This window comes from Caretta caretta, chromosome 14 (assembly GCF_965140235.1).
Source record: "Caretta caretta isolate rCarCar2 chromosome 14, rCarCar1.hap1, whole genome shotgun sequence".
Lineage (NCBI taxonomy): Eukaryota > Metazoa > Chordata > Testudines > Cheloniidae > Caretta > Caretta caretta.
The window spans coordinates 35,865,239-35,879,023 of record NC_134219.1 but is presented as its reverse complement, the minus strand read 5'-3'; the positions used below and the strand labels follow the sequence as shown (position 1 = coordinate 35,879,023).

Below are 13,785 nucleotides of genomic sequence, written 5' to 3'. Positions count from 1 at the left end.
CCCCCCCAGATGTTCTGGTTTAACTTGGATTTAAACTTGGAGAGTGGTCAGTATGGATGAGCTATTACCAGCAGGAGAGTGAGTTTGTGTGTGTATGGGGGTGGGGGGGTGAGAAAACCTGGATTTGTGCTGGAAATGGCCCACCTTGATTATCATGCACATTGTAGGGAGAGTGGTCACTTTGGATGAGCTATTACCAGCAGGATAGTGAGTTTGTGTGTGTGGTTTTTGGGAGGGGGGTGAGGGGGTGAGAGAACCTGGATTTATGCAGGAAATGGCCCAACTTGATTATCATGCACATTGTGCAGAGAGTTGTCACTTTGGATGGGCTATCACCAGCAAGAGAGTGAATTTGTGTGGGGGGGTGGAGGGTGAGAAAACCTGGATTTGTGCTGGAAATGGCCCAACTTGATGATCACTTTAGATAAGCTATTACCAGCAGGACAGTGGGGTGGGAGGAGGTATTGTTTCATATTCTCTGTGTGTATATAAAGTCTGCTGCAGTTTCCAGGGTATGCATCTGATGAAGTGAGCTGTAGCTCACGAAAGCTCATGCTCAAATAAATTGGTTAGTCTCTAAGGTGCCACAAGTACTCCTTTTCTTATTACACTGATAAGGGACTCAATTAATAAAGAAATAAAGTAATATAATTAATGTCATTTAACATGGGTTTATGGTAAATAGATCCTGTCAAACTAACTTGGTATCATTTTTGATGACATTACAATTGTGATTGATAAAGGCAATAGTGTTGATATAATAGACTTCTCTATGGCATTTGACTTGGTACTGCCTGACGTTTTGACTAAACAACTAGAAGGATACAAAAATAACTTGGCACACAATACATGGACCAAAAGCTGGCTAACTTTTAGGCCTCAAAATGTAATTGTAAAAGGGAATTGTCATGGAACAAGTATGTTTCCAATGGGATCCAAGAGGGTTCTGTTCATATCCTAACGCTATTAAACATTTTTAATGACATGGAAGATGACATAAACTCATCACTGATAAAGTTTGCAAATGACACAAAAATGAGGAAGTAGTTAATAATGAAGAGGACAGGGTTACAGAGCGATCTGGATCACTTGGTAAGCTGGGCGCAACCAAACAATATGATTTTACTATGGCTAAATGTGAATGTCTACATCTAGGAACAAAGCATGTAAGACATACTTGCAGGACGTGGAACTCGATTGTTGGAAACAGTGATTCTGAAAAAGATTTGGCGGTCATGGTGGATAATCAGCTGAACATGAGCTCCCAGTGTGATGCTGTGCCAAAAGGACTAATGCAATTCTTGGATGCATAAAGAGGAAAAAGACTATGTCCAGTTCTCATGTCAACAATTCAAAAAGGATGTTGATCAATTGGAGAGGGTTCAGAGAAGAGCCATGAGAATGATTAAAAGTTTAGGAAGCACGCCTTATAGTGATAGACTCAAGGAGCTCAATCTATTTAGCTTAACAAAAAGAAGGTTAATGGGTGAATTAATCACAGTCTATAAATTCCTTCATGGTCTCTTCAGTCTAGCATAGAAAGGGATAACACCATACAATGGCTGGAAGTTTAAGTTAGGCAAAATCAGACTGGAAATAAGGCGTACAGTGAGAGTAATTAACTTTTGGAGCAATTTACTAACGGTCATGGTGGATTCTCCATCACTGAGAATTTTTCAATCAAGATTGGATGTTTTTCTAAAAGATCTGCTCTACAAATTATTTGGGAGAAGGTCTATGTCCTGTGTTATACAGAAGGTCAGACTAGATGATCACAATGGTCCCTTCTGGCTTTGGAATCTATGAATCAATGAAATCAATGAGTTTAGGTGCCTTGGTGTTTTTGAAAATCCCACTACATGCCTAAATACCATTTAAAATCTGGCCCTGGGTGACTTGAGAGCCTACATCCAATTTTCAAAAGAGCTTTAATCTTTCAGAACCAGATTTTCAAAAGTATGAAGATGTCTAAAGCTTCAGATAGATGCTTAGTGGGATTTTCAAAAACACCTAACCAGATTAGGTGCCTAACCTGCTTAAGCATTTTTGTCAGTCAGCACCGTTGACATCTAAACACTTTTGAAACTCTAGCTCTTAGGCTCCTAAGCAACTTACATGATTTTGTAATAGGATTTAGGCTTCTATATCATTTAGGCAGTCTCATAAATATAAAGGGAAGTATACAGTGCTATAAAACCCCTTTCTGTATACAGTGCTATAAAATCCCTCTTGGACAGAGGCAAAAGCCTTTCACCTGTAAAGGGCTAAGAAGTTAAGATAACCTCCCTGGCACCTGACCAAAATGACCAATGAGGAGACAAGACACTTTCAAAGCTGGAGGGGGAGGAACAAAGAGTCTGTCTGTCTGTCTGTGTGATGCTTTTGCTGGGAACAGATCAGGAATGCAGCTCAGAACTCCTGTAAAAAGTTAATCAGTAATCTAGCTAGAAATGCGTTAGATTTCCTTTTGTTTAATGGCTGTTAAAATAGGCTGTGCTGAATGGAATGTATATTCCTGTTTTTGTGTCTTTTTGTAACTTAAGGTTTTGCCTAGAGGGATGCTCTATGTTTTGAATCTGATTACCCTGTAAGGTATTTACCATCCTGATTTTACAGAGGTGATTCTTTTACCTTTTCTTTCATTAAAATTCTTCTTTTAAGAACCTGATTGCTTTTTCCTTGTTCTTAAGATCCAAGGATTTGGGTCTGTGTTCACCTGTACAAATTGGTGAGGATTTTTATCAAGCCTTTCCCAGGAAAGGGGGTGTAGGGCTTGGGGGGGTTACTCTGGGGGAAGACGTCTCCGAGTGGGCTCTTTCCCTGTTCTTTGTGTAACACTCTTGGTGGTGGCAGCATAGGGTTCAAGGCAAAGTTTGTACCTTGGGGAATTTTTTAACCTAAGCTGGTAAGAATAAGCTTAGGGGCTCTTTCATGCAGGTCCCCACATCTGTACCCTGGAGTTCAGAGTGGGGAAGGAACCTTGACAGGCACCCTTGAAAATTGTACCTGTGATGTCTAACAATCCATGTAACAAAGCTTCTCCTGAATTATGATCTCTTGTATCTTGACAGATGGAGCCTGTGACTGGAATAGAGAAGGAAAACCACTCCAGGATACAGGAATCATCCTTCTGGGCTTCCCCCGTAGTCAATATTTGCAGATCTCTCTTTCTGTGGTGTTTACCATGATGTATGTCCTGACAGTTGCAGGAAATGTTGCCATCCTAGTCCTAGTGAGGGCCAGCCATCAACTCCACACCCCCATGTACTTCTTCCTTTGCAACCTCTCCTTGCTGGAGATATGATACACCACAGCCTGTGTTCCCAAGACCATTGCGATTTTCCTGGGGAAAAGCAGAACCATCCCCTTTAGTAGCTGCATCCTGCAGATGGACTTCATTTTCTCCCTGGGCGGCACAGAATATTTCCTCTTGTCCGCCATGGCCCATGACTGCTATCTGGCTATTTGCTACCCATTGCACTATAGCACCATCACGAACAGCATCTGTTCTCATACTCATCTAGAGTACTGTGTCCAGTTTTGGGCCCCACACTTCAAGAAGGATGTGGATAAATTGGAGAGAGTCCAGCGAAGGGCAACAAAAATGATTAGGGGTCTGGAACACATGAGTTATGAGGAGAGGCTGAGGGAGCTGGGATTGTTTAGCCTGCAGAAGAGAAGAATGAGGGGGGATTTGATAGCTGCTTTCAACTACCTGAAAGGGGGTTCCAAAGAGGATGGCTCTAGACTGTTCTCAATGGTAGCAGATGACAGAACGAGGAGTAATGGTCTCAAGCTGCAGTGGGGGAGGTTTAGATTGGATATTAGGAAAAACTTTTTCACTAAGAGGGTGGTGAAACACTGGAATGCGTTACCTAGGGAGGTGGTAGAATCTCCTTCCTTAGAGGTTTTTAAGGTCAGGCTTGACAAAGCCCTGGCTGGGATGATTTAACTGGGAATTGGTCCTGCTTCGAGCAGGGGGTTGGACTAGATGACCTTCTGGGGTCCCTTCCAACCCTTATATTCTATGATTCTATGATTCAGTGGGGTCAGGATTTCACTCACCAAATTTTAGTTGGTGAGTGAAATACTCCACAATCCTCTACTGGTATTAGAGGGGCGGGGGACATAGACTGGGATCTAGAACCAACTACTAAAAACTATCTATCCAGGAGAAATACAGTACATTCATGGAATCAAATACTTTTCTTGTATTGGGATGGGAACCACACCCATAAATAAGAATATATATGAGGGCAGAATATGACCAGTGTTAAAAAAGTGTGTTGTTCTCTGGAAATATGTATCTGGTCAAAACAAATTTCTCTAAATGTAAAAGTAACATTAATTATTTCTAATGTACATTAAATTAAACTACACTGTATATATATTTTTAAAAGTCTCTTCCAGAAGAAAGTCTTAGCATATCAAACTAGAAAAAACGATCTCCCCCCGCCACCATCCAAAAATGAGATTTTGTACAATTCTGATATTTCACCTGAGTGTTTGTGGATATTATTCCACAAATAGCCATTATTTCATTTAGTTTAAATGTCTGCATGATATTGAATATCCAGTATAACACCACTAACTACAGTCTTGAAAATGTTCTATTCTGAAATAGTAACTAATTTTTCTTGTTGGGCTGGAAAAATATCATTAATATTCTGATCATCATCATCATAGTAAAAGGTGAACAAATATACTTTGCCTATTAGCTGGCAAATTTTCATAAATTCTGCAAAATGAAGTAACTGTAGATTAAGTAGGGGCATAGCGAGCAGATCGAGGGACGTGATCGTTCCCCTCTATTCAACATTGGTGAGGCCTCATCTGGAGTACTGTGTCCAGTTTTGGGCCCCACACTACAAGAAGGATGTGGATAAATTGGAGAGAGTCCAGCGAAGGGCAACAAAAATGATTAGGGGTCTAGAACACATGACTTATGAGGAGAGGCTGAGGGCGCTGGGATTGTTTAGCCTGCAGAAGAGAAGAATGAGGGGGGATTTGATAGCTGCTTTCAACTACCTGAAAGGGGGTTCCAAAGAGGATGGCTCTAGACTGTTCTCAATGGTAGCAGATGACAGAACGAGGAGTAATGGTCTCAAGTTGCAGTGGGGGAGGTTTAGATTGGATATTAGGAAAAACTTTTTCACTAAGAGGGTGGTGAAACACTGGAATACGTTACCTAGGGAGGTGGTAGAATCTCCTTCCTTAGAGGTTTTTAAGGTCAGGCTTGACAAAGCCCTGGCTGGGATGATTTAACTGGGAATTGGTCCTGCTTCGAGCAGGGGGTTGGACTAGATGACCTTCAGGGGTCCCTTCCAACCCTGATATTCTATGATTCTATGATTCTATGAGCACCTTGTCTGCTCAGCTGGCCCTTGGCTCCTGGGTGTGTAGTTTCCTGGCTATTTCTATCCCAGAATCTCTGAGAGTTAGGTTGTCCTTCTGTGGCACTAATGTCATTACTCATTTCTCCTGCAGCATAGATTCCTCAATCATTCTCTCCTGCACAGACACCTATGTGATAGAGATGGCAGCTTTTATCATCTCGATCATCGTCATCCTGGGATTATGTTCAATAACTCTGGTCTCCTACATTTACACCCTCTCCACCATACTGAGAATCCCGTCAGCCCAAGGCCGGCAAAAGGCCTTTTCCACTTGCTCTGCCCATCTCACTCTTGTGATTATATGGTACAGCTCCACCATCTTCCTGTATGTCAGGACTTCCAAACAGAATGCCTTGGACATGAACAAGACGGTCAACACTTTGAATACTATTGTAACTCCGCTGTTAAACCTCTTCATTGACAGTCTGAGAAACAAAGAGGTGAAGGAGGCTTTATGGAAAGTATTCAGTGGGATATGAAGTTGTTTTTGAATGGCTTAGATGTTACTGGGTATGATTCTCAGCCTGTGCTCATGTTCCCTTTGGTAGTAACCGTCCTTGTTGTTGTGCTTTTAATCCTGGTTCCAGTTTTACATTTACAACTTTTGTATTTGGGTAAAATGTTCAGAAGTGCCTAAGGGCCAGATTTGCAAAGGAATTTGGGCACCTAAAGATTCAGATAGGCCCCTAAACACCATGAAAGATGTGGTTTCTAGGGGCCTAATATTTATTGAAAATCTACTGGACGTGAGCTCCTAAGGGCCATATTTTCGAAGATATTTAGGTGTCTAAAGACGCAGATAATTGTTTAGTGGGCTTTTCCAAAGCACTTCAGCAGATGAGGCACCAAAATCCCATTGATTTCAGTGGTAGCTACAAATACTTTCGAAAATCTGTCCCTTAAAATCTCTCGAGAGGTCTTATCAACAGCCCATTAGCATCAATGAACATCTTTGAACTGAATTAAATGGCCTTTCGATCAGGGCCTATGTGGACATTACTTTTAGCAATTCACATTTAGGCCCCGATCCTGAGATCCTTACTCAAGTGCTAAATTATATTATTTTGAGTCGTCCAGTTGACTCTAATGGGACTACTCACACTAGGAAAGAAAGCCTGTGCATAAAGCGTATGCAGGATCAAGACCTTAGTGACTCAGAAGTTTGTCCTAAGTTTAAATTTGTAGCAACTCCAGAGTTTTCATTATCTGTGATGTATTACTGGTTGGCCAATTCACATGACATTGTGTCTGTTCCCTGGTTCAATAGCTGAAAAATTATTAAACAGCAGACAAAAGAACAACATGCAGGAAATAAAGAATGATGAACAACAATGGTGGATTTTTTTTTTTAATTAGTGAAGAATTTTAAAAAATTAAACTTATTTCCCTTTTTAAGGGTTCTAAGTTTGGAGGTCCTACATGTTGGTAAACGGAAACAATTCAATAATGTTTTTTATAAAGTTTTCCATTTAAATGTTGTCAAAAATTGAAATGAAAAATTTAATTAAAAAAAGAGAAAAAATTCACTAAATCAACAGTTCTTTACAAAAATTTTCATTTTTGAAAATGGGTCATTTTTCAACAAAAAGGAATTACAAGGGAGAAGTTCAATTAATGGTGATCAATATGTTTTCACAGAATGTTTTTTATCAAATGAACTTGATCTAACTGTGACATTTCTGATTGCTAAAGGCCATGGTGTTGACATAATAGACTTGTATTTTTCTAAAGGTTTGATTCAGGCTAACATCACACTATTTAAAAATAACACTACACAAAAACAATAGTAAATTGATTAAAAACTGGCTAACTGATAGCTCTCAAAACATAACTCTTGATGGGAACTGTTCATTTTAATGGGTGATAGATGCCTAGATGCTTTTGAGAATCCCACTAGGTTCCTAAATACCTTTACATATCTTGCCCTTGATGCCTGACTTATTTGTATTTTTGTATATTTGTATCTAGACCACTCTTATCATCAGAGTGTAAATAAACTTTAACTTTTACCTTTGTATCCCCCTACCTTTTGGAAAGTGTTTTACTTATTAAGGCTGGGGATTTCAAAGGAGGTAAAGATGTAGGCTGGGTTTACCAAAGGAACCTGAGAGAGTTTTAATAGAATTTTTGAACCTATGTCCCTTTGACATCTTTGGAAGTCCCAGCCATAATTAGAGCTGGTTGGAATTTTCATTGTAGAGGAAATTTCAATAGTTTGAAATTGGTTTTTATCCCAAATCTGGATGAAAATTTAAAACGTGCTGATACAGACTAATACGGCTACCGCTCTGAAACTTGTATTTAGTTGTGACATTCTGAACACCTTCCCCAGACCCGAAGAAGAGCTCTGTGTAAGCTTGGAAATTTGTCTCTCCCAACAACAGAAATTGGGCCAATACAAGATGTTACTTCACCCATTGCTCGGAAAACCCCAGCAAGGAGATGACATACGGGCACGCCCAATAAATGAGAAAACACTGACAATACTGTCTACCCAAACACTCAGCATCTCCCCAGGCAGAGGAACCAGAATGGAGATGGGGGGGCCAGGGGGCCATGGCCCCATCACTTTTAAAAGTGGGAGGGCTATGTTCTCCCACTTTTTACTGGCCTTAAGGATGAGCGATGGCGGGGAGGGGGCAGAGAGGAGCAAGTGTGGGGAAGGGCCTTGGGGGAAGAGGCCGTGTGGGGGTGGGGCCTTGGTTCAGGTGTCGGTGCCCCCCCCCCGACTTCTAGGGAGCTTCTAGCGCTCCTGTCCCTAGGCACTCCCACCTCATAAAGAAACAAAACAATCCACCAGTAAAAAGAAAACAAAAAAAACCCCTAAAATAAAATTTAAAAAATCTGAGAAAGAAGTAAGAACCAAACAACTGCACTCATACCACAATCATATTTTTTACCCTGAGGGGAAGAACAAAAAAAGGAATGGAGTCTCTGGCTCCTCAGGGTCTACTAGGGGCTTTGCTATGGCTCCTGATTTTATGTGGAAGGTGCTCAGATAGCATGGTGTTGGGTGACAGTGTGGAATCCTACGATAGACAGATAGATTAGATTAAATAGAACGAACTCCTGCAAGTCCTTCTTACATGGGATTATGGCTGGCACCTGACACAGGGTAGGAGTCTGCACTTAAATAGGTACCTTGTCTCTTTGTCATGTGAAAAATTAAGACTTCCAGACCCACCAGCCATGCTCCCCCTCTCCCCCCCATCACTTCCAGACTCCCTATACAGCAAAAGACTTGTTCCATGCAGCAGGGCCTGTAGGTGAAAGGCAACAAAAGTCAAAGGCCCCAGACTTCAGTCTTGATTTGTCTGAGTGATAGTCCTTCAGCAAAGTAACAGGCACCTTTCTCAGGTAGGAGGAGAGCTGCCATGAACAAAGAGCGATAGACGGCTATTGAGCAAGCCCAGACTTCTGCAGTCACCATGTCAATATTTACCCAGATAGCAAAACACAGAGTTCATGATCTGATGCTGCCATATCCCACTCTGTCACACCAGCAAACAGAAACCCAAAAGCCATCATACCCCAAGCAAAGTTTTGACCCCCAAAAAGGAGAAGAACCAGAGACTCCATGAAGTCCACTGGGTACTTTCTAATGGCTACTGATTTTATGTGGAAGGTACTCAGATAACATGGTGAGGGATGGCAGTATAAAAGCATGAGATAGATAGATTTTCATCTTACTTATACTGGTATAAACCTGGAAGAACTCCACTGACTTAGTGGAGTTAGTGTGGATTTACCACTATACATACAGCATTTTGCATAAAAAAAATCACACGCCATATTCTTATGGGGACAGTAATGTCATCAGTTGATTGTATTTGCTAAAAAAACACAGATAAAACCATGTTCATCAGAGAAACGCAGACATTTTATTCTTGTTGAATAACCTCCACCCAGTCAGTTTCCTCAGGGAAGCTTTGATTTCCTTGTTCCTTATGCTGTAGATGATCGGATTCATCACTGGCGGCAGCACGGAATAGAGAACAGCCACCACGAGATCCAGAGCTGACGGAGAGCTGGAGATGGGTTTCATGTGGGCAAAGACAACAGTGGAAAGAAACATGGAAATTACAATGAGGTGAGGAAGGCATGTGGAGAAGGTTTTATGTCGGCCCTGCTCAGAGGGGATTCTCAATACCGTGGTGAAGATCTGAACATATGTCACAATTATAAAAACAAAGCAACTTAGGGTTAAACACACACCAAATTCAATAACCCCAACTTCACTGAGGTACGAGTTAGAGCAGGCGAGCTTGAGTAGCTGGGGGATTTCACAGAAGAACTGATCCACCATGTTGCCTCCACAGAAGGTTATCAAAAACGTGTTCCCGGTATGCAATGAAGAATAGAGAATTACACTGATCCCGGCACTGGCTGCCATTTGGACACAAGCTGTCCTGTTCACTATAGTCTTATAGTTCAGTGGTTTGCAGATGGCAACGTATCGATCATATGCCATGATGGTGAGTAAGGCGAAGTTGGCTCCAGCAAAGAAGATGAGGAAAAAGACTTGGGTGACACATCCAGCATAGGAAATGGACCTGGTGTTCATAAGGGAATTGGCCATAGATTTGGGGATGGTGACAGAGATGGAGCCGAGGTCTAGGATGGACAAACTCATCAGGAAGAAGTACATGGGGGTGTGAAGGTGGTGGTCAAGAGCTATGGCTATGATGATGAGAAGATTCCCTGTCAGGGCTGCCAGGTAAAGCACTAGAAACACCATGAAGTGCAAAATCTGCAGCTCTCGAACATCAGAGAATCCCAGGAGAAGGAACTCAGTCACGGTGGTTTGGTTGGACATTTTCTTTCTTAGTTCATCGTGTGATGGCTGTGGAGGAAAGGACAAGAGCAATGGTCAGGGGTATAGTGAGAGAGGGAGTGACTGATTCCCCTCTCCATGATTTCTCATGGTATGAATGTCTAAGGGACACAGCACTTGTCACTTCCATTGACTGGAGTAGTGAGGGCTCCTCACCGCTCACAACCAGAGCACTACTCTGGTGCATTATCACAGGAGTGTAAATTGGCATCGCTCCCTTAAAGTCACTGGAGCTGGGTCAGTTTTACACCATCTGAGGATCTGGCCCAAGATGTGGCTTGATCAAATGCAGGATGAAAGATGGAACAAAGTACAACCCAAATCCAACAATCTGAGCCAAAATTATGCCCCTATTGCTACAGACAGCAGGCTCACAACTTGGCCAACTCAACTACTAAAATGCCAGCACAGTCTGATTCCCACTTAACTGAGAAATACAGCACAGAATCACCCAGCTTCCCACATGGCAGCTTTTCTGTGATGATTCCACCCCAACATCCCACATACCGCCTGATGCCAACTTACACGTTGATTTATGGCACCAGATCCCAGCTGCACTCCCATTGCTGGGTGATGATGGGCTGGTCGCATTGCTCAGTTGCTGCTGGGTTGTGTGGTTCCCCTCTGTGACTTTATTTCTGTGCTGTGTGAGTCAGGAGACTTCGGTTCTAGTCTTGCCTCTGTCACTTTGTGACCATGGAGCAGTCACCGCTGCCTCTCTTTCCTCCCCTTCCCTTTGTCTGTCTCATGTACTTTGAATGTGAACTCTTTTGGGGATGGATTGTGTCTTCCTATGTGCATGTTCTGTGCACATGTTGACAATATTTTTGTTTAGCAGGCAGCAGTGAGGTTAACATAGAGGCTATGATGGTAGAAGTGGAGATTTGGGTTCTTGTTCCATCAACCTCCTGCCTGTCCTTGGGTAGGATAAAGAGAGACAGGCTTTGTCTGGGAGCTTCGACTCTCAGTGCTTTAGTTTAGAGAGGTTAGTATGTTTAAAACACATTCTCTGGGCTACCAACTTTGCTACTTACTCAGTTTTACCATCCTGCAGCTACCCCTTTGAAACAGACAAACACGGTTGCAATAGAGGGAATGGGGTTGGAAATTATGGTGTTATTGGACAATATTCATGTTCCCCTCCCTGCCAAAAAGCTAAGTTTCCAGGTAGGAGTAGTCAGACAATTTCTACTTTACTTCAAAGGAAAATTCAATTTTCAGTTGAATATATTTTCATGGAAAGTCTCTGATATCCATAAAAATGAAAACTTTTTTTGATTATGCCTAAAAATTTTCAGGTTCCAACAGTTTTAGGCTGAAGCTGTTTGGTTCTCACAACCTCAATGAAAAATCAATTTTTTCTGGTGGAAAAAAAATCTGATCATTTCTAGATATCTGCATAATTTGATAGTAAAAGTCTTAAAGAGTTCTAATTGCAATTCATATTTCTGATATTATATTTGCCCCATATATTAATACTCTAACATATTTAATTGAAATAGAAAACTTACTTTGTTGGTCTTTATTCCAATTTGCGTTGCATTTGATCCGACTGTGTTAGGAATCATTGGTCATTATCTATCTATCTATTCACCCACTGCCAGGATTGTTTGGTTCTCTCTCTCTCTCTCATGCCCCCATCACTGTAGTATCCACCAGCTGTTGTCGCATCCTTTCGCTGGATGTCCTGAGTTGCAGGGGGTCTCTCTGCAGTTCCTAGCACAGATGGGCGCTCCCTGCTTCCCTCCTAGGGCAGGCTTGGGTGAAAGTGATGGACTAAATGGGATCAGGGACTGAAAGTCAGTCCCAGCTCTCGAGCTGATCCTGGTTTGTGCCAGCTTCAAACAAGGGCACAGCCCAAGATATCCCTGCTCTGGGGCTAAATAGCTGAATCTGATCTCCAGGGCTGTGAGCCCAGCTCTGCTCTCACCTCAGGAGCAAACCATCCTGACAACCTGCCCTAGCTGACCCTAACCCCCCAGAGGGGGAACAGCACCTGCCCTGCATCTCACATGATGACAGCATCTCTTGAAGGACCTTTAGCTAAAAACAAGGCAGGGCTGGATCACAAAGGGGGTCCCCACAGGATGGCAAAATAAAACATATATTTGTAGCACAGACATGGGATCTACAATAGCTAAGAACCGCTTGGCATCAGAGTCTCAGATGGCCTGGAATAGCCTGTTCCTTCATTAACTCCACATAGTCACCTCTAGGGGAGCAGAGGTGTTTTTCTCCTGCATTGCACCAGCAGCTCTTGGGATGCAGCCACCAGAGGAACAGACAGCTCAGGCTGCCCTGGCTGCTTGAAGTTCCTCACTAAGAGACAAACACTAAAAACTAAGGACCAGGTCCTGAGCTGGTGTAAATTGATACACTTCCATTGACTTCAGAGTAGCGTGGGCTATTTACACCACTTGGGGATCTGACTCATTGACTTCCAGGGAGCTACATCCATTTACACCAGCTGGGGATCTGGCCCATGATGCAGTTTCCAACCCATATCCTTTGCCTGTGAAACTGAACCAAAGAAGAGTCAAACAAACATTCGTAACCAGTCTCCTCTTTCCTAGCTCTTTGTCTAGGGATGAATTACAAGTATAACTTGTAAGGGTGACAGAGTGATTCATTCCCACTTGGGACAGAACTGGGGACAGTGTTGTGGAGATTTTCTGCATCTGATCTTCAACTTTTATTGGGATGAATAGCCCAGGTCTTTTCCTTTCTTTCTTTCTTTCTTTCTTTCTTTCTTTCTTTCTTTCTTTCTTTCTTTCTTTCTTTCTTTCTTTCTTTCTTTCTTTCTCAGTAGTAACATTGTTTTCCTTCCGGCAGACGACATTAAAATAAAAGGCTCCTTTGGCTGCAGATGCACTGTTTAAAAATGTGTAATTTACACGAGACATTCATGTCAGAGAAACTGATGAAATACAAAGAGCCAGAGAGTAGAAATCAGCCCGAGACCTATTGGAATCAATGGTTCCGATCCTCAGCAAGTTCAAATCAGGGTAGCTCCACTGGAGTGAATGGGTCAGTGCCCCAGTTTCTGTAAATCACCTCTAGCTGCCTTGGACTCAGAGGGTCCAGATCCCCAAACAGCTGTTGTGTAAGTCAGCCCCAGCCCCACTGAAGTCAATTAGACCAGTTCCTCAGCGAATGTAAATTGGCAGAGTGCTATGGAACTCGGCCAGGTTACATGAGCTAAATATCTGTGCCATGATGTCGATTTTTTTGTTTGTTCCTGTCTCTGAGATTCTCATTGCTGAACTTCACAATCCCATCTCAATGCTCCTGGAATATACCAATAGCAGGGTTCATAGAAACCTGCAAGATGGGTACCCAACCAGTAAATGAACTGATGAATATTATTACCATCACAGCAATGCCCTTCTAGTTAAGGTTGCATCATGACTTCTGTTTAAAGGTCCTCCTTTCTTAAAAAAAAAAAAAAAGGAAAAAACAGAAGACATGCTTAGTCAGATTCTTTTGAAATTTAATGTACCTTAGGAGGGTGCAGGGTTGGATTAGTGACTTAAATGTGGGGTCATTTGAGCGAAG

The 13,785-nt window shown here is 42.2% G+C and overlaps 2 protein-coding genes and 1 pseudogene across 2 annotated transcripts in view; 2 read left to right on the top strand and 1 right to left on the bottom strand.

Annotated features, from left to right (window-relative positions):
* Positions 1-13,785, top strand: part of LOC142069220 (E3 ubiquitin-protein ligase TRIM11-like) — a 264,114-nt gene that overhangs the window by 209,393 nt on the left and 40,936 nt on the right. The gene's annotated exons all lie outside the window — the stretch shown is intronic.
* On the top strand, positions 3,080-6,068 carry LOC142069094 (olfactory receptor 6F1-like; annotated as a pseudogene).
* LOC142069093 (olfactory receptor 14A16-like) lies at positions 9,259-10,232 on the bottom strand. The gene has a single exon (XM_075119461.1). The coding sequence runs from the start codon at positions 10,210-10,212 to the stop codon at positions 9,259-9,261; it is 954 nt and encodes a 317-aa protein (XP_074975562.1). The 5' UTR covers positions 10,213-10,232.

Excerpts from the sequence above, each read along its gene's own strand:
- LOC142069093 (XM_075119461.1), bottom strand. The coding sequence starts at position 10,212 with ATGTCCAACCAAACCACCGTGACTGAGTTCCTTCTCCTGGGATTCTCT.